Here is a 20,195-nt window from a genome sequence, read left to right on the forward strand (position 1 = left end):
TCAGCTGAGTTAATACTACCAGAGCTAAACCTGATGCCACCCGGGCAGCTTTGTTTGGGGTTTTGCTGATAGGTGAAATGTTAAAAATGTGAGCCTATGAAGTCATTTGAGTTTTTAAAATGTGGAGTTTAAAAGTAGGCCAGCTATTCTCCTTGTACCTAGAGGAGAGTTGATCTCATTTTCTTTTTATTTTTAGAGTCTTTTATTCAAAACTTCAGCATTCTCTATAGTCCCTTGAAAAGGCATCTCATTGGAAGTGGCTCTGCCCAGTTCCTGTCTCAGCATTTAATCACTGAAGTGACAACTGATACCTTTTGGGAAGTAGTCCTTCAAAAACAGGTATGGAGTCATGAGAGGCAAAAGTCAAGCCATCTGTCCCTCTTAAAATAATTTCCAAACTGCAGTTGTTGGGGTGAGCAGCTGTTTTTGATGTATAGAAGAGTAAGCACGTGACGGCCCAATTATGGACCGTGAATGAATTATATGTGGTTTTTAAATTTCAGAAAAGTGCTCCAGAAAGCACAGAATTGGAAAGACCTAAAGATGAAAATTTTCACTGTAATATTTGCATAGGTAGCATTTATCGAGTGCTTGCTGGATTCTAAGCAAGGAGGAAAGAAATGAAGAGCCCATTTCCTGGCGCAAGTAACATCTGTCTTCCCCTTCCCACAGGACGTTCTCCTGCTCTATTACGCTCCGTGGTGTGGCTTCTGTCCATCCCTCAACCACGTCTTCATCCAGCTAGCTCGGAACCTGCCCATGGACACATTCACTGTGGCAAGGTAAGCAGGCCTCTTCTGCAGCGCTTTGGGCTGTATGCGCGTTTTCACTCTTATTTGCAACTTAGCCGTATGGTGTGTGAGGGTCTGCCCATTTTCCATTAACCTTTGGTAGGACTTGGCTGAATTTAATTGTCAGGTTGAAGCCATGAGCAAAGCCTCTTTGAAACTGAACTTTTCCTCATGAATTCTGAGTGTTCCTTCCATGATGTTGATGTTTAGCCCTGACTAGATTCATAGGTGGCTGAGTGCAGTTCTGTGGGGAGAGCACTGACCTGGTTGCCAGGATGGCCTCTTGGAATACCATGGGACATTTGCCCCAGGCAATGCCAGTGGCTCCTGGGATCCCAAGCAGATCTCTCCACCAGCCCTGGTTTACCTCATTTGTGAAATTAAAAGGAAAGATCGGTAGATATCCACATTCTAGTATTGTGATTCCATGGGTACTGTATGTGCGCTTTTGAGTAAACAAGATTTTTAAAAATATTTTTTGGAAAAAGAAGGCTCAAATACAGAGTTTTTAGATGGGGTAGTAAGCAGTTTTGGGTAGGGAAAACTTCACATTTAACCCCCCACTTCCCCCAAAACCCTACAGATAGATAAGAGTTAAATATAAAAAATCAAAGCAAAAAATAGGATTTGCTGATTCCTCTGGGAGATGGAAACTTTCCGAAGTGGAAGCAGTTGGAAAAATAAAGAAAGAAAAATGGACAGATTCCACTAGAAATAAGTGCAGTGAAAACAGGGAAAGCAGACAAAAAGGGGGACCATTAATATATTTTCCAATGTCTGTATGTCACCTGTTATATGCACTGTAAGTAATAATTAAAGCCAAATCTGAGGAGTTACTATGCTGGGAGAGTTTTTGATATACATATTACCTGATTGAGTCCTTGCGATGCTTAGTGAAGGCACTCTAGTTAAAAAAAGAAAGTGCTGTTTGTATTGAGGAGGAAACTGAGACATAGAAAGATTAGACAAGTTGCCCAGAGTTTCAAGCTGCAAATGAGGGGCCAGGATTGAGTCAGGCATTCATACTCCAGCCTCCCCCGAAATTAAAATGGTTTAGAAAATGGCTGAGACGATTCCATTGTGAACAAAGGACGTGAGCAGGTTTTTCTTTTAAGAGGAGAGAGTAAATAAACAAGGGGAAATTATAACCTAATAAATGTAAATTAAAACAGTAACAAAGTATCATTTAACATATTAAAGTAATCAGTGGTTTTAAGTGACAGAATCTTGTGTTGATAAAATAAAATGGAAACTGCAGTCAGATGTATCTAATGGAATGAGTACATTGCCGTAACTCTTTTGGAAAACATTTTGGCAACATTTGCAAGAAATCAACAAAAACAGTTAACACATTTTTGACCCAGTTAATTTTACTTTGGAAAAGTAATGGAATAGGAATTCCGAAGAAGCATGAGCTCATCATTATAGCATTGTTTATATCCACCAGGAGATGAATGTTTAAGCAAATTATGGCTGGGCATTTAATGGAGTTTTTATCCTTTAACAGTGCTTTTCATACAATTAATGGAAAAGAACAGAGTATGAAATATATGACAACTGTTCTTAAAAATATGGAAGGATATAGGCTGGGTGCAGTGGCTCATGCCTATAATCCCAGCATGTTGGGAGGCTGAGGCGGGCGGATCATCTGAGGCCAGGAGTTCGAGACCAGCCTGGCCAACATAGTGAAACCCTGTCTCTACTAAAAATGCAAAAATTAGCCAAGTGTGGTGGCACATGCCTGTAGTCCCAACTACTCAGCAGGCTGAGGCAGGAGAATCACTTGAATCCAGCAGCTGGAGGTTACAGTAAACTGAGATCGCACCACTGCATTCCAGCCTGGGCGACAGAGCAAGACTCTGTCTCAGAAAAAAAAAAAAAAAAAAAAAAAAAAAGTAAGCATATAGACCAAGCCTGCATAAGAAAGGGGGGCCTTATTTAGCCCAATGGAATTCTGAGTGGATTTTTACAATGTTTTAATTTTATAGTTTGCTTTCTTTGAAGTAAGAATCAGGTGAGAAAAAGCATTTAATTATGGAATATAGTGTTCAATGCCACTTGTTTAGAAAGGAACACTAATGTTTTAGGTAGGCTGGCACAGGTGAGGCAGGAGTGCTGTTTTGTTAGTAAACTTTTGGTAAATGGTTTTCATTTGGTTATGCCTTTTGTTGCTGTTGGTTTTTTGTTTGTTTGTTTGTTTTTTGAGACGGAGTCTCGCTCTGTCGCCCAGGCTGGAGTGCAGAGGCGCAATCTCGGCTCACTGTAAACTCTGCCTCCTCGGTTCACGCCATTCTCCTGCCTCAGCCTCTCCGAGTAGCTGGGACTACAGGTGCCCGCCACTATGCCTGGCTAATTTTTTGTATTTTTAGTAGAGACGGGGGGCGTTTCACCGCGTTAGCCAGGATGGTCTCAATCTCCTGACCTCGTGATCTGCCCGCCTCAGCCTCCTAAAGTGCTGGGATTACAGACGTGAGCCACCGCGCCCGGCGTTGTTGTTTTTTTGAGACAGGGTCTCACTCTGTTGCCCAGGCTGGAGTGCAGTGGTGCAATCACAGCTCACTGCAGCCCCAACCTCCCAGGTTCAGGTGATTCTCCCACCTTCCCAAGTAACTGGGACTACAGGCATGTGCCAGAATACCTGGCCAATTTTTTGTAGAGACAGGGTTTGCCCATGTTGCCCAGGCTGGTCTCGAACTCCCGGGCTCAAACAGTCCACCCACCTCGGCCTCCCAAAGTGTTGGGTTTACAGGCATGAGCCACTGTTCTCAGCCTGGTTGTGCCATTTTTTGAAAAGCAGATTTCATCCTTTTGGACAAATACATGACACTTACCGCACCCTCACTCCCCCCAGTTATGCTTTCTAAAAACTTCTGTCAAGGTAATGATTGAAAACATGTTCATCTTTTGTGTGCACTGTTTATGAATAGTAGCTAAGTAGCCCCTCCGCAAGGAGGATGCAGCCCCTTCCATCAAGGATGCTTTTGTGGCTCCATGTCTGCTCAGCCTGAGTGTGGGCGCCCAGCTGTGTGCCCAGCTCTGTGCCAGCTGCCTGGGTCAGGCCTCTAGAGCAGTTGCGGTTAGCTCCCACAGTGATTGAGCACAGGCTGGGTGAGTTCGTACAGATGTCATTTTCTGTATTAGAAAATTAATGTCAAATCTGCTAAGAAAATAGGCTGTTTTTGGCCTCTATCCAGATTTACAACATAAAGAGGGTATAATTTTCCATCTTCAGAGGGGCTTGATGTATTTTGCTCAGTAATTTCCTTTCTTTTCCCAGAGCTATTCAGGGATTAAAATACTTGGCTAGATCCTGTCAGGTGAGGAGTGAATGACTCCTCAGGTGTCAGTGCAGCGTTTTCTGCAAGTTCATTTTTACTTTCAGGACATCGCATTGCCACTCAGTGGAAAGCGTCCACGTAGTAGAATGTTGCATGTCTTGGAAGTATCAGCACCCAGCTCATACCTGGTAGTGCATTCATCGAGAAGGGACTAGCCCAATGTGGGGTGTAAAAAATGCACCAGGTTCTTGAAGTTATCTGAGAAGGTTCTTTCAAGTTGGTGTTTCTTGGGCTGATCTTCTGCCATTTCTGTTCTTTCCCTTTGCCAGGATTGATGTGTCTCAGAATGACCTTCCTTGGGAATTTATGGTCGATCGTCTTCCTACTGTCTTGTTTTTTCCCTGCAACAGGTAATGCCGAATTTTTTTCACTGGTGGGCAGTTGGGATTCTTTTGTGGAGGTCTGAAAATGAAATGAGTTTAAGATGTAAATCATTCATTGTGTTCAAAAAATGTTCCCTTAGGAACCAGGCGTGGTGGCTCCTGCCTGTAATCCCAGCACTTTGGGAGGCTGAGGCAGGCAGATTGCTTGAGCTCAAGAGGTTGAGACCAGCCTGGCCAGCATGGTGAAACCCCATCACTACAAAAAATACAAAAATTAGCCAGGCATGGTGACATATGCTTGTAATCCCAGCTACTCTGAGGCTGAGGCACGAGGATCTCTTGAACCTGGGATGCGGAGGTTGCAGTGAGCCAAGATCATACCACTGCCCTCCAGCCTGGGTGACAGAGCGAGGCTCTGCCTCAAAAAAAAAAAAAAAAAGTGTCCTTAGGGACATAAACGGGTTGTAGTGTCAGGATGTTATGTGTGGTATGGATCTTTTAAAAGTTGTTCTTCCCAGTCTATCTCTTACCCAAGCTTGAATGTGGCCGTGAGAATTCTTAGCTTTCGTGACCTATGTGAACACATGGAGGACGTAGAGACTGACAGGATTCTGTTGCCCAGGCTGGAGTGCAGTGGTGCAATGTTTGTGTGGGGCAAAACAGCAGAGAATCTGTGGAGCCCTGCCTGCCCCCAGCCTTCCACTTGCTTGTCTCTCAGTTGGCCTCCCAGTAGCTCCTCATCCCTCTCGTACAGAGGACAGGGTGGTTTTCTTACCCATGGCACATCCTTGTCTCGGATTCCAGGAGCCCTGCAAAGGGGTTTTCTCCCATGCATGCAGACTGCTGTGAAAGTCCGCCATGGGATGGTCGCTTGGTTTTTTCATGCGTGCCTAATCAGCATTCCAGGCGCAGTTCTTAACAGCAACTACCCCGAAAGCCCCGGCAAGCAGGACATTAATAAGGGGGAGCGGACTTCCAGTTAGTGAACGTAGATGCAGATGTTTTAGTGGGAAAAGAAATTAACTCTTGGTCCTTTAGAGCCTTATACACTGGATATTTGCTCCCTTTTTGTAGATTCCCTTTGGTTTTTAGAAAGTTGAGTCCTTTTGGGGACCCACTCACATGGCTTTGACAATATCTTCTCTCCAGGAGAAAGTGTCTGCAGCATCATTTAGGGAGTTCACTGGCTCGCATGTATGACGTTTGCTGTTTTAATTTCCTGCTTCCCTTTTGCGATTCAGCTTGTTATGTTTCTCTAGGAGAGTGTTTCCTTCATATCTGTTGAATCACTCCCTTGGTTTTTGCTTTGTATTTTAAAGAATTTTTGTGGTAGTACTTCTGTGGTAGTAGGGTCTTGTCACATCATGCACTAAAAACAGAGTGTGACTCACCCTTTTCTGCTGCCGACTGAGTTGTGATGAGGCTTTTTCTTTCTAAGAAGTGTTTAAATTACCACATAGTCCAGGAATCACGCACAGTAACACTAACACTTTCATCTGTGTGGGACAGAAGTTGGGCATGTAGTTTAATGATGTATAATTTTTGAATTCCAAGCATAGTTTGAAAAAATATTAAAATCTTAGCACCCAGACATGCCTTTTAATGAAGAAGTTCTCGGCAGCTGGCAGAAATGCATCTGTGTAGAGAGACACAGGCGGAACAGGTGGCAGGGTGGGGCGTCATCTGGAGACCTGCGTCTGGGCTGAGTGACCTTCATTCTTAGGCTGCCTGGTGTGGTAAACGTGAAGATGTGCGCATTTCTCTGGCCCCATGCTGGGCACTTGCTGCAGGCTGTTACCCTTGTCGTTTCTAAATATTGAACATAAGAAGACTGTCCACTTCTCTTTTAATGTAAGGAGGTTGGTAAACCAAAGCTTTATGGCTTTGGAATGGAATTTTTCTCATTTCCTAAAAATAAATGGTAGAAGTAAAGTATGCTCATCATGAGCTGGTCCCAAGCGAGTGTTTGGTTTAGCCAGAAGGTAAATGGGCAAACAGCGTGAGCTGACAGCTTGCAAAAGAGGAAATGAAAAAGGCTGTTGGATAACATGTAATAAGACCTTTTTCATTGTCCACCTGCTTATGCTATTTTTAGTGAAAAGAATGTGAAATTGTATATTTACTGTGATAAAATATAAACTTGTGCATGTGCTAGATGGAGATGTTCACAGAGGGGAAAATGTTGAGGTGTTAACATTGATGACTTCAGAGGAGTGAGATTGCAAGTGATTTGAAGGTGCTGCTTGTATGTTTTTACATCCCTTGCAGATTGTCTACAAAGAACATGTCTTGATTTATAAAAATCATGAAGGAAAAAAATGCAAGAGCCTGTCCTCGGGAGGAAGAGGAAGGGGTGGGGCCTTGAGGGAGACATAGCCTTCCTGTGCAGAGGCGTCTTGGAGCCACTTGCTCCACCGAGCAGGTGCTCCTCCAGCCAGCACTTGCAGCAGACTCTGTGTGACATTTCAAAATATAGGTGCTCTGGCCTGGCCCTGGGCCAGGGTGATAAGGGGGAGATGGGTGCTCCTGTCCACCAAGAGACTCTGATGTGTCCCAGGGGAAGAATCACAGTTTTTTAGAGGTGTGCCCTGCCACTCCCTCAGGGTTAGAGGAGAGTTTCATAGACATGGGGACCTCTTCCCACCATAGTTTCACATGACTGCTTTCCTGGAAGTAGACTGTTGACATTCTCCGTCCCTGCTACTTTCACAAAGTGTGGCAGTATTTTAGTGTGCCCATTAGGGACATTGATGGAGAGTGCACCAAGACCTCTTAGTTAGCAGATAGCATGCTCACAGGTGTCACTGTCCTGTAAATGTCTGGAGGTAGACATCCTGAGGGATCTTGGCAGCTTTTTCTGGGAAGTAATTCACCTTTACTCTGCCTTACAAGACCAGGCTTGTGCCGCAGAACGTGGGGGCAGGTCCAGCATCTGGTATTCTTCCATGGGCCCACTTGACAGGGCCACGATGTGTTTTCAGTTGTTGTGGGTTTTTTTTGTTTTCTGTTTTTGAGACAAGGTCTGACTCTCTTGCCCAGGCAGTGGTGCAATTATGGCTCACTGCAGCCTTGAACTCCTGGGCTCAAGTGATCCTCCCACCTCAGGCTCCCAAGTAGCTGGATCTACAGGCATGCGCCACCTTGCCCGGCTAATTTTTTTATTTTACTTTTTATACAGACAAGGCCTTACTATATTGTCCAGGCTGGTCTCAAACTCCTGGCCTCAAGCGATCCTCCCGCCTCAGCCTCCCAAAGCACTGGGATTTACAGGCACACAGCACCACACCCAGCTTTGTCATTTGAATGGCTGGGCCACACTTGAAGAAATCTTATATGTTAAGAAAACAGCTTTGAAGGAGGGGATGGTTGAATGCTTACCCCAAAATTATAAAACAGTTTACGGCCGGGACAAGTGGCCCTGGGCAGCCAGGCTCTGGAGTCCCTGCTGTTGACTTCCATTCTGTTAACACCTGAGGGAGACAAACTCGGCTGCCGGCTCACCTCATACCTAAGTGCATAAAGCTGGTAGTTTTGATCAATTGCAGCCAGACTGTACAGGCACAGGTAGATAGATGTGTGAGAGAAACATCATCAGACGATTAAATGACAAGTTCTGAAGAGGAATTTTCTAGATCTCTAGATCAGGACCTGGAACAAGGCTGTAGGGAAAACCCCTTCCTATGTCACCTTCCTTCCTTACTCTGTGCTCTCAGGGCCGGGCAGCCTGAATTCATAGTCCCTTGGTTAGGCTGTTTGCCAGGTATCAGGTTGCCGAGTGTGAGCCAGATGTACCTGGGGAGTGGGGGTAGAGTCGCCCCCAGTTGAGAACCCCTGCCTTAGAGAATGTGTAATAAATGCTTGCTAAAGAAACAGACTGAGTATCTTTCAAGTTCTTCCTGTTTCACCAGGCACTGTCAGGGGGCACAAGAGGGACATAGGTGGGACACTCCTGCCTCCCCGGATGCTCTTCCTGACATAGCCGCTGGGCATCTCCGAGCACACAGAGGCCCCATACCCACACACTCCTGGGGCCCTGCATCACTGGCTTTAGGCCTGGGCCTAGGTGCTCTTGTCTTTCTTGAAAGGTGTGGGTGAAGCTGATCTCTGGCTTCAGGAACAGATAAGCCATCTTAATTACAGAACGAGCATATGGGACAGCCTCAGGTTTGTAGAGAATTTCTTGCCCAGGCAACATTTTCCTTACTTTCAGTAAGTAAAATCCACAGAATGTCTTTTCTTGGTGAGAAGTAGATGGCCTGGCCTCAGGTACAGTCTGCTTTTGGACTAATTGTGTTGGTGTGACTCCCCCCGTCTTTGCTTCCTTTCCCTTTCTCTCCAGAAAGGACCTAAGTGTGAAATACCCCGAAGACCTCCCCATCACGCTTCCAAACCTGTTGAGGTTCATTTTGCATCACTCAGACCCTGCTTCCAGCCCCCAGAACGTGGCTAACTCTCCTACCAAGGAGTGTCTTCAGAGCGAGGCAGTCTTACAGCGGGGGCACATCTCCCACTTGGAGAGAGAGATCCAGAAACTGAGAGCAGAAATAAGCAGCCTCCAGCGAGCACAAGTGCAGGTGGAGTCCCAGCTCTCCAGCGCCCGCAGAGATGAGCACCGGCTGCGGCAGCAGCAGCGGGCCCTGGAGGAGCAGCACAGCCTGCTCCGCGCGCACAGTGAGCAACTGCAGGCCCTCTATGAGCAGAAGACACGCGAGCTGCAGGAGCTGGCCCGCAAGCTGCAGGAGCTGGCCGATGCCTCAGAAAACCTCCTTACCGAGAACACATGGCTCAAGATCCTGTTGGCGACCATGGAGAGGAAACTGGAGGGCAGGGATGGAGCTGAAAGCCTGGCGGCCCAGAGAGAGGTCCGCCTCAAGCAGCCTGAGCCCTCAGGCACCCCCCAGCTCCCTGGCAGCTCCCCTCCACCTGCCAATGTCAGTGCCACACTGGTGTCTGAAAGGAATAACGAGAACAGGACAGACTAACTTTTTAAACGACATGAAGAAATCAGAGGTGAAAATTGTACATTGGGAATATATTTATGCAAATTTTATTGAAATTTATTGTAAATAAAGATTTTCTCAGTGGTCTAGAAAATCAGCTTGAATGTCACTCAGCATTTATTGAAGAGGGATGACATCCCTTCCACTTATTGCACAAACTTGGTAGCTTTGAGACAAATACAGTAGCACAGTCTGTTTGAAGATTTGTCCAAAAAATTAGTCCATATTTTAGTGGCTCAGTGTCAAGAGTTCCCTCCCTGTCCCCCCACTGTTGCTTCTGCAGTGATACAAAGGATGAATGCTGAATTTCTTATTAGTCAGAAAACTTGAATGCAACAGTTGGGCATTCAAAAATAATTCAGAGAGGTCATAACCTACTAAGCCATTTGAGTGTGGCTCTGGTGTCAATGCTAAAAAAAAAGTAGCTATTGAAAAATCAGAACAGTGAGAGCTATGATGTGGTTCACTCGTTCTAGAGGCATTTTCATTTTCCTCCCGAAAACCCCCCCAGTGCCTCACTGAGCCCCTGACCTTCACCCAACACGGCTGCCATGTTCAGATGGGCCTGATTCAAACTCCCAGGTACATCCCTGGCACCAGGGAGTGGGATAAGAAAACCTCCAGAAGTGAAACTGATGAGAAAGTGACGTTTAATCACTTCAAAACCGAAACTTCACTGGCAAGGTCAAAACCACAGGCCAAGTCTGACAATCGAGCACTGCTCAGTTCTAGGGGTCAGGCTCGGAACCTGAAAATGCAGATCCTAGCTGCTCCTGCATCCCTCAGGTGTGGAGGAAGGAAAAACAGCCTAGGTGTATGTGCTGGCTGCGGTGAGAGTCGAGGTAGAAAGCCTGGAAGTTCTGAAACGTGAGGGGATGGATCACATGCCCCAGCCTTTTCTCAGTCACCAAAGCAAACCTTTTCCCTCATCTTCCAGTCGGCACCTTCGGAACTTCTGTTCTCCCTCCTAGGCCTGGTTTCAGTGGCCCCCACCACGCGTCCTGCCCACCTAGCCTACAGGGCTTCTGCTGACATCACGCCTACCATACTACCACCTCTTCTGAACTTGCCACACCATCAGTAGCCAGAGGTGTTGCCTCTCCTGCTTCCTAAGGGCTCTCAAGAGCCCAACTGAGGTGTTTCATTACTACCTTCTGCTCAGGTGGCCCAGCCAGCTGTCCCTCTTCCCACCCCAAGCTCCTACTTAATGTTTAAACCCCCAATTTAGGTGTATGCTGCTTAAACGAACAGCTCCCTACTTCTCCCGCCTTGGGGTTCCAGAACGTGGATTCATTCAACATGGTTTTTAGAAGAGGCTTGGGTGAGGCCAGAGGAGGTGCCTTTAGTCTGAGCAGGAGGCCAGAGCTCTGAGCTCAGGCATTAAGGGCCAGTGCTCTGTGGTTAGGCCAGGGCTGACCTTCCATCTATTACAGGGATGGGCAGGCACGAGTCACATTTGAATCATAAATAAAATTAGTATGTGCTTGTGGTGGGATTAAAAATCAAAGTGAGCTCACTGAAGTGTACGCAGGGGAGGCCTTGGAGACAGGCTGTGGAGACACTAGCTCACCAGAGAGCCACCAACTCACCACCTGTGGGACAGTCAAGTCCTGAACTTAAAGTTCACCTCTGCCCTGTCCCGGCTCCCTGCCGCAAGCACAGGCTGACAGGAAGCAGTCTGGTGGCTCTTACGGGAATGTGCATGTGAGAAACGTTCCCTGGGTCCTAAGTGCCTTTAGAGCTGGGTCAGGGGACTGGAGACCCGCTGAGGAAAGTGAAGTCAGGACCCCACAGGCGGGCAGTCATCAGAGAGGAAAGGAAGCCAAGTGGTGTGAAAAGGAAAGAGGAAAAGAAGAAGAAAGAACCTCAACAGTCCCCTTCCCTCCAGTGCAGAAAATAGGAAACACCAACACAAAACATACAACCTTTTCTCTTTCCTGGGCCAACTGGGTTTCAGACCACAGGCTCTACGAGGACCAGAGCAATTTCAGCGAAGCCTGCACTTGGGGTGGAGGGTGGTGGGGTTGGTGGGGGGGGGCTTGGCATGCTGAAGACCAAAGCGGCAAGAAACTGCTCTGCTACAAGGACGCTGACAGCCTCCAGGACGCGTGCCCTTCACTGGCTCCCAGGCAGGTCCAGTAGCTTCCCTGCAGTAACTCCACTCTCAACAGAACTGCTATTTAACAAGTGAGTCTATCTGCAGAAAGAACAGAGGGGTGTGGGGGGTGTGGTTCTTCTTCCACCCATGACTAACCAAGCAGAGATCACCCAAGCACCCCAACTGGTCAGCCTCAAGACCCCAAAATGGCATCTCAGTTCCTTGACATACACACAGACGGACACACATGAGAGACCCCTGCCGACTGCGGCGTGGGCCTTTACAAGCCTATGACCCCCCAGGGTCTTGACTCAGCTTGTCATTAGTACAGCCAGAATCAAACCAGTCCTGTGTGCGCTAGATGATATTTTTAAAAATCAGCAAAAGGGCTTAAGCACGTGCTTCCAGGGGCCTATTTACAGTTCACAGGTTTGTTAGTTCACGCATTACAGTAGTAGCTCCATCAAAAACAGGCTCAGCTAGACATTCAAGTAACAAAGCGCTACAGGGCCATGAGGCCCAGCAAGGTCAGGCCTGCCCAGTGCCTGCAGTGGGCAGCCTCACCCGGAGGCCAAGGGGAAGCCCAGGACAGCCAGGTCCCCGGGCATCAGTGCATGCGATGACGAAGCCCGCAGAGGCCATGCCAGCAAGTGTCAGCCCTTCCTCTCAGACAGCAGCGCATCCGTGTGGTTTTGCCCCTCCCAGCGCCTCTTGGCCGGCTGCAAACAGGACCAGGAGCCTTGCATCTTGGCTCAGCCGTGGACTTCCGGGCCGTTGGGAGTCATCAGCTTGGCCTTTCTCTCCACGCACGGTCCCTTGGCCGAATACTGCACCAGCAGGAAGGGTTCCTTGGTCTCCCCATCCCCCACGATGCTCTCCTCGTCCTCTGACTGGCTGATGCGCTGCAGCCGCAGGTAGCACCAGCAGCCCAGGATCAAGGCCCCCAGGGCCGCGATGGCAATGAGGATGACAATGACTGTGACCACGCCCGTGGTGGGGCTGTGGTCCATAATAGACATGGTCAGTGCTGGGGGCTTCCTCAGCTGGCAGCACTTTGGGGGTGGCCACTCAGTGAGGCTGGAACTCAGGCTGGATACGGGAGTCCTGAAAGACAAAGCAGGTTGACGAACTGCGGTTAGCACTTCCACGGGGTCTATTTTTAATCGTTCTCAGACCTGCCTGTCCCACCCTCACCCTGCCAAAAAGCATGCTGGCCGGCGTTCGAAGGCGTCTGCTCGCCCATGCTCACCCAGCTCCTGCTCATGACCTTTGAAACCCCGAGTGCTGCTGTACCAGGCAGGTGAGTCACCCTCGCTGGCTGCAGAGCCGGGAACACTGCGACAGCGACAGCTGCAGCCAAGGATGCCAGAGGGCCAGACATGGTTCTGGTTCTTCAGCTGAAGGTGCGCCTTCGGGAAGCCCAGCCCCAGCTCAGTGTTCATGACCACTCAGGGACTGAGGGGAGCTGGGGCCTCCTAATGGCCAGAGATGGGGGTTTGAAAGCAGATAAATGGCCAGGCTCAGTTACTCATGCCTGTAATTCCAGCACTTTGGAAGGCTGGGGCAGGCGGATCACTTGAGCCCAGGAGTTTGAGACCAGCCTGGCCAACATAGTGAAACCTCGTATCTACTAAAATACAAAAATTAGCTGGGCATGGTGGCACATGCCTGTAATCTCAGTTACTTGGGAGGCTGAGGCACGAGAATTGCTTGAAGCTGGGAGGCAGAGGTTGCAGTGAGCCGAGATCACGCCACTACACTCTAGCCCTCCAGCCTGGGTGACAAGAGCAAGAGTCTCTCCAAAAAAAAAAAAAAGAAAAAAATGACAATGACATCAGTCCCTCTCCCAAACAGGCATCATATACAGAACAGGCAGGTCCTTTGGGGACACCTGTGAGAGGGTGTAGTGGACAATAGCCTTTGTCATCAGGCACTGCATCGGGCCTGGGAAGAACCCTGGAATGCGGCACACCATCTGAGAAGTAAGGTGGGCGGTAGAGTCCCTTGTGTGGTTTGGACGGAGGCCAACCAAGCAAGCAACAGGGTAGTGTCCCGGGAGATGGAGACAGGCACTTGGGAGAGCTTTGGGGAGGCAGGGAGGGTGGGACAGAGGCTCCCTCCCTGATGGTGCTTAGCATCTAATGAAGGAACCAGACTGTAACTGGTTAGTACCCCAATTGCCAGTCACTCACAATACAGGGTGCCATTGTTAGGAACACAGCGACCAGGTGCCAAGATGCTAACCTGGGTGGGCAGGTGAGAGGCAGGGAGGCGGTGCTGATGGGGAAGAGTGTTCCTGGCAGGGGGCACGGTGAGGGCTAAGGCTCTGAAGGTGGAGAGGGTTCCCCCCCGGCAAGTGCCAGGAGTCGGGGCACCAGCTGATTTTGGTGGGGGCGAGGATGAAGCCCCTCCCAGGCCAGGCCAAGCCTATGCTCCGCATGTTGAAAGAATGACGCCAGAAGTTGGAGGGCTGGGACCACCACCTCCACCTGGCTGAGCCACGGAGTTCACCCGTGGGTGGGCCTGCCAAGTGGCGGAGGACAGTGCAGCTATGGAATGCACATAAGGTCTAAGAGTCCCCAGCTCCAGGCGCCCTGTCAACCCTCTAGGTGACACCCAAGGCACAGCCAGTGAGAGCGTGCTGAGGCCAGGGCTTTGCCTCTGCTGCCCCGCAGTGCTGAGGCTGGCAGGTTCTCTGGCGTCCCAAGACCCTGCACTTTCTTCCCTCTCCTGCCTTGCTTGCCACAAACAGAGCAAACGCTTGCTGCACCCGGGGTCAGTGAGGATGAGGACAGGTCCGAGACGCGTTCAACACAAGACTGGGTGTGCGGTCGGCGCTCAGAACGACACGTCTGGCTTCTTTTTGTTCCCTTTGGATAAGATTGACATCAGCACAGGCAGAGAGCACTGGAAGGAGGTTTTCCCTCCAAATAGGGTCGAACCCACTGCGTCCTTGAGGAACAGCAGCCTTAAGGAGAAATGATTCTTATCCAACCAGGAGTTTCCCCAGAAGCCAGGTTTGCCTGAAGGACAAAGGCAGCTAAGTCAACGCCCCCAGCGTCTGTCCAGGGACCAGGCCCGGGGAAACCGGCAGCTTCTGCAGAGGGCCCTGGGCAGAGGAGATGCCCTCCCTCCATTCCACTGCCTTCCCCCTGACTCCAGGAGCCAGGCTGCTGCAGGCGCTAAGGATCTCCCTGTCCACCCTCAGGGGCCACTGCAGCCAGGACGCCTTCCAAGTCCTCACAATGGCCTGCAGGACCGAACACTACACATCCCCAATATGCCCTGCTCGCCAGCCACGCTGACCCCCCAACGAACCCTCCCACCAGGCCCTGGCCCAGGCAGTTGCCCCTGCCCAGAACGTTCTGGCGGCTTACCCTTGTTCAGTGGTTCTCAACTGAGGACCACTGTGCCCCCACCCTGGGGACATCTGGCCATGTCTGGAGCCACTTCTGGTTGTCACAACTGGGGGCAGGTGGCACTCCTGGCATCTAGTAGGGAGACCATGGATGCTGCTGGCACCTATCGTGCACAGGGCAGCCCCCACCACACAGATGGCCCAGCTGGAGAAAGAAACCCTGACCCGGTTAATATCAGCTCTGGCAGGGAAGCCTTCCCAACCCGGAAGTCCAGGTCGGGCGCCTTCCCTCTGGAGCAGTGGCCTTGGCATGCAGCCCTGGCATCTGGAGCATGGCCACCTGATTAGCGCCCACCTCCCCTCCAGCGGGCCATGAGCTCCACGGTGGCCCTGCGCTGTCCCTTGTATGTACAGACCACCCTGGCCTCTCCCCTGCCACCGTCCGGTCCCACAACCCCACTTAGCTGTTCTCTCACGCCTCCAGACTGGACAGGGGACCCCTCTGACCCCACAGACAGCCTGCCCACCATGGCTGGGTGAGCCTGTCTACACTTGTCCCAACCTCTGTGTTCTCTCCCTGCAGGGAGAACACCAACCTGCCCTGTGCCTCCCACCTCCCACCTCCCTCTCTCCCGCACCTCTGGTCCACAGGGCCTGCTGGGGTGCCTGCCCTCCCCTGGGGCTTCTGGACAGGAAGGCAAGTCAGTATCAATTCGGAAGGGGAAATGTGTGTGTTTGGGGGTGGGGGTGGTTCAGGGACAGGAAGTAGAAAATCAAACAATGGCACCGTGACCTGGGATAGGCGGGGCAAAGCCAGGTGGGCAGGCCAGGAGGCACCTGAGTTCAAGGGCCCCAGTTCAACCAGTGGCCCCAGGACTAATGAGGAAACTGAGGCACAGGCGGCCCCAGCTCAAAGGGATTCTCTAAGAGGAGTGGTGACCTCAAAACCCTGTCTGCTGCCCTGACCCCAGGCCAGGAGGCATGGGCAGACCCAGATGTGCGGCTCTGCCCCGCCGTGAGCACAGAGCCCAGTGACTGAGCCACAGTCACACTTGGGCTGTGGTCCGGCCCTCCCAAGTGTGTATCTGTTCCTTCATTCACTCAGCAAATGTTTCCTGAGAAACGATCTTTGCAAAAATGTGATGGCGTTCTCCCCACTCAGAACCCTCCCCAGCACCAGAAGAGAATCCAAGCTCCCTGCCTCCCCAGGCGTCCCCACACCCTCCGCTGTGAGCCCACACTCCCGCCTCTGCCCTGACTGCCCCACGGCTGGCACCTTCCTATTTGGGACTTTCTCAGAAGGCGCCTCTTGGAGGCTGCCCTCCCAGACCACCCTGGACCCAGGCGCCCCTCCTCCCACACCCCACCACTACAGCCTTGCCCTACTTCATTTGCTCTCCTTGCTACCTGCTCTTCTCTAGGCTCAGGGGCTGTACCCTGGCTGCTGTCTCACTCCCTGCACTGGACTCCAAGGCAGTCCAAGGAGGATACCGTCTGTCCCCCCCACATCTGTACCCCTGCCCTGCACCGGTATACAGTAGGTGCTCAGTAAATGTTGAGTGTTCCCACCCTGCAGATACAGTGATGAGTCAGAGGAGACCCTGTTATCACGGGGATCATAGGTGGGGGGTCCCTGTCACCCAGGGCACTCCCAGGACCCTGAGCACAGGTCCCCATGTTCTGTCCCAACAGACTCAAAAAAGCCGGCACACTGCATGGGAGAAGGCCGCAGGCCTAGTGTGGGGACAGAGCGGCGAGTGCCAGTGGATTCAGGCAGGCCTGAGCCCGTGGAGGGGCAGCTGGCTCCATGCTTGCTGGCAGGCAGGGAGGGAAGGGGGTGGCCAAGACGCAGAGCCCTGGGAAACTCAAAGCACAGAGGGCAGCAGGTACCCACAAGCCCCTGTGCCTGGCTGGACCCCACCTGTCTGCTCTTCCTTTCTAGCCCCTCTGAGCAAAGCTGTGTCTTGCAAGCTGGGTAACCCCTTGCCCTGATCCAGTAAAGCCCACAGGATGCAGGGGACAGGGACGGGCCACAGCTTGGGTTGGGGAGATGCCCAGGCTGGCACAAGGGAATCCTGGCCCACCCAACAACCATCATGACAGCAGCTCACATTCATTCCCACCAGCATCTGATCCAGCAAGGCTGTGGCCGCCTCTACTCACCCTAGCATCTCCATCTGGCAGGTGAGGAAACTGAGGCGCACACAGGGAGGTGAAGCAAAAAGCCAGTAGGCAGGATGGGAGCCCAGAAGGGAGCCCGGCAGAGCCAAGGGGTCTTTCCAGTGCAGAGGGGCCAGGGGCCAGAGCACAGCCTGGGCCTTCAATCTCTGGGCAGGCTGGAGTGTCCCCTCTGCCTGGCATTTGAAGCCCAAGGCCATCTGGATCCCCCAAACACACACCCTCCTGCTCCATGTGCCTTCAGTCCTGCCGTCCTCTGCCAAGGGGGTCCTGACTCTCAGATCCCACCCACCCACCATAAAAGCAAGCTCCAAGGCCCAGGCTCTCCAGAACCCCCTGCCCCAGCACCCTCAACCCCAAAGGAGGTCAACTGCAGCACAGGACACACTCTGTCTCCCGGCAGAGCCCACACGCGTCCCATGGAATAACAACAGCAAGATAAGCCTGAGCCATGCCAGGTGAGCGGGGGCCTGCACCGCCCTTGGCCACTCCTCCCAGCCGCCCAAGCTTGCAGGTGTTACTGACACTGTCCTGCCTGGTTTGCCAAGGCCCACAGACATCAGTAACTGGGACCCAAGGAGCATGGGGGCAGAGCCGGGGGTGAACCCCACCCCGTCAGAGCCATTCAAATGGACAGTCCCTGCCCCAGCTACCAGAGAGGGGAGGGGTATCCTCCTGTCCTGCTCCCTCTCCCAGGACCCCGGCTTGTCTGAGCCTGATCCCACTCCAGAGGCCACTCCACGTGCTCTAGGCCCCGGGGGGCCACAGCCCACAGCAGAGCAGGCTGGAGTCCCCTCCATCCTCCCAGCCCAGCACTCACTTTTGTGGCCTGCTTCCGCCCAGCCAAGCAAGCTGCTCCTCTTGGCCTCAGTTTCTCAATGTGCAAAGTGGATACAAGTCCCTGACCTCAACTATCAGGTCGTGGGGAGGATGAGAAGTGGTAAGAAAAGTGAAAACAAAAGGGACATGAGGTCACCAGGTTTGCATGTCACCAGCCACACCTTCCTGTGTGCTACAGGAGGGACAAAGGGAGAACACTGAGCCCGAGAGATCCCCAAGCCCACCCCCAGGGCCAGAAGGGCACAGAGCCTGGCCCAGGCCCAGTGCCACAAACACCCCTTCCCCAGGGACACGCTGCCTCCTCCTAACTCAACTGGGCACATCATGAGCATTGCCGGGCTCACCACCAGCAAAACACCCCCACCTGGCAGCCGCCACCTCCTGAGGCTCCTTGACAGATGCCAGGAGGGCTGCCCTGCTTACAGGGGGCCAGCCATCCCTACGGGGCTTTCAACACTGCCCCCATAAAGCCACCTGCCAAGGGTGCCAACAAACTCTTCAGCGAACCCCGGTTCACAAACCAGAAACATTTCCTGCCCCAGGTTCTGACTGGGAAAACAGGGTTGTAGGGAGAAGAGGGCACTGCTGGACACAGCCAGGACGAGGCGGGATGTCCGCTCTGCCCTGGGCCTCTGGCAGCCAGTGGGACACAAGGACGCATCACACAAGGCCCCAGCCCTCCAGAAGCCAGGACCAAGAACGGCCGGATGCCGGTGGGACTGACACTGATGGGGCTGTGCCCAGCTCTCTGGCCAGTGTCATTTCATCCTCCACCCCGACCCATGACACCCCCATCCTCAGAAGAGGAAACTCGCTCCAGAACCCCCTAAGTTCCCCAGTGGCAAAAGAGGAAGCAGGAGCCCGCAGAGCTCTAATCCGGGACTGCCCCAAGGTCAGTCAGGATCTTCCTCAGCCCAGGCCAGAGGCTCATGCCCCCACCCTGTGAATCACCCGCTGGTCATTTTCACAGGCTGCCCCAGGGTTGGCCTGTTTGGCCAAACAACTTTGCTGGTAGATGCCGGAGAAAGTTGGTGGCAATTATATGTGCCAGACACTGAGATAAACAGCTCAGGCAGACGTCTCCTTTCTGCCTCAAGACACCTGGGCAGTTGAGCTATTACTGTTCCCTCTTGGCAGATACAGAAATCGGTGGCTCAGAGAAGTTAAGTCCATTGCCCAAGGTCACACAGCTCAAAAGTAGACGCGCAGGGATTCAAACCCAGGCAACCTACATCCAAAATCCCGCATTTCGACCCAGACTCTAAAATGCTACATTCTCCCTACCTCCTCTCCCGCGTGCCTGAGGGGCCGGGGACAGGTGAACCCCAGTGTGGCCCTCGCTGGGGCGGGCTGGGCGACCTGGGCTGGGTGCTGAGGACTTAGGGGTGACAGCGCCCCGGCGGCTCCCGAGTGCTGAGCGCGGGCGGAGGGCAGGCGCGGTGCCAGGCGCGCTCCACGCACCCTCTCGTTCCACCCTACCCGGCGCCTCCGATGTCTCCCCCACTCTACGGAGGAGCAAAGCGAGGCTCCAGGGAGGAGGGGGCTCCGCCCAGGGGGCGACAGCTGGAGAGCGGACGGCAGCTGGGGAGGTAGCTCGAGTCGGCCCGACGAGGGCGGGGTGTGGGACGGGGACCACGGGACCCAGGCATGCCCACGCCGCGCAGCCACTGCCCACGGAACTGGGCGCCGAACGCTGCGGCCCGGCCTCAGTTTCCCTACCCGCGAGACGGGCACCGGACGTCACCTGGACCCCGATCCCCGGAGCCCTCCTCGGAGCTCCCAGAATTTTGAAGAACCCCGAAATGCCGGGGGAAAGCGGGCGGGCGCGTAGCTGCGGACGGGCGGGGGCTGCACGGGCGGGGGCGAGCGCCCCGCGATCCCCACAAAGCAGCCTCCGCCCCCCGCCGCCTCCTTTGTCCCGATCGCGCCGCTGACAAAGAACCCCAGCCCGCGGGCGCGGCCCCTGGAAACGGACCCTCCCCCGAGCCGCGCCCGCCGGGCCGCCCCTCCCCCGCCCGCAGACCCCGGCCCGGCCCCGCCGCCGCGCGCGCCCCTCCCCGTCCTGGCCGCCCCCTTCCCGCCCCCGGGCCCCCAAGCCCCCGCCCGGCCCGAGCGCGCGGCCCGCCCCGCCTGGCTCACCATGGCGCGGCCGCGGCCCGGCCCGATCGCCCCGCAGCAGCCCCGCGGGCCCGGCTCCGCCCGCCCGCCCGGTCCGGCAGCAGCGCACTCGGGACGCAGGAGCCCCGCGCTGCGGCGGGCGGGGTCCGGC

General features: G+C 52.9%; 2 protein-coding genes across 8 annotated transcripts in view; one reads left to right on the forward strand and one right to left on the reverse strand.

The window, feature by feature from the left end:
* The window catches only part of TXNDC11 (thioredoxin domain containing 11), a 68,063-nt gene extending 58,517 nt beyond the window's left edge, over positions 1 to 9,546 (forward strand). For all 7 annotated transcript variants that reach the window (XM_055242747.2, XM_055242746.2, XM_063618199.1 and 4 more), the window contains 4 exons: positions 197 to 339; positions 673 to 782; positions 4,399 to 4,479; positions 8,792 to 9,546. In XM_055242747.2, the coding sequence (XP_055098722.1) occupies positions 197 to 339; positions 673 to 782; positions 4,399 to 4,479; positions 8,792 to 9,434 (977 nt within the window). In that variant the 3' untranslated portion in view covers positions 9,435 to 9,546. The remainder of the gene's footprint in view (positions 1 to 196; positions 340 to 672; positions 783 to 4,398; positions 4,480 to 8,791) is intronic.
* On the reverse strand, positions 9,470 to 20,175 carry SNN (stannin). Its single transcript, XM_055242768.2, has 2 exons — positions 20,066 to 20,175; positions 9,470 to 12,654 (listed from the first exon to the last, which is right to left on the reverse strand). The coding sequence occupies exon 2, from the start codon at positions 12,567 to 12,569 to the stop codon at positions 12,303 to 12,305; it is 267 nt and encodes an 88-aa protein (XP_055098743.1). The 5' UTR covers positions 12,570 to 12,654; positions 20,066 to 20,175; the 3' UTR covers positions 9,470 to 12,302.
* Positions 20,176 to 20,195: the final 20 nt, after the last annotated feature.

The sequence above is a fragment of the Symphalangus syndactylus genome, chromosome 14, assembly GCF_028878055.3.
Source record: "Symphalangus syndactylus isolate Jambi chromosome 14, NHGRI_mSymSyn1-v2.1_pri, whole genome shotgun sequence".
NCBI classification, from domain to species: Eukaryota; Metazoa; Chordata; class Mammalia; order Primates; family Hylobatidae; genus Symphalangus; species Symphalangus syndactylus.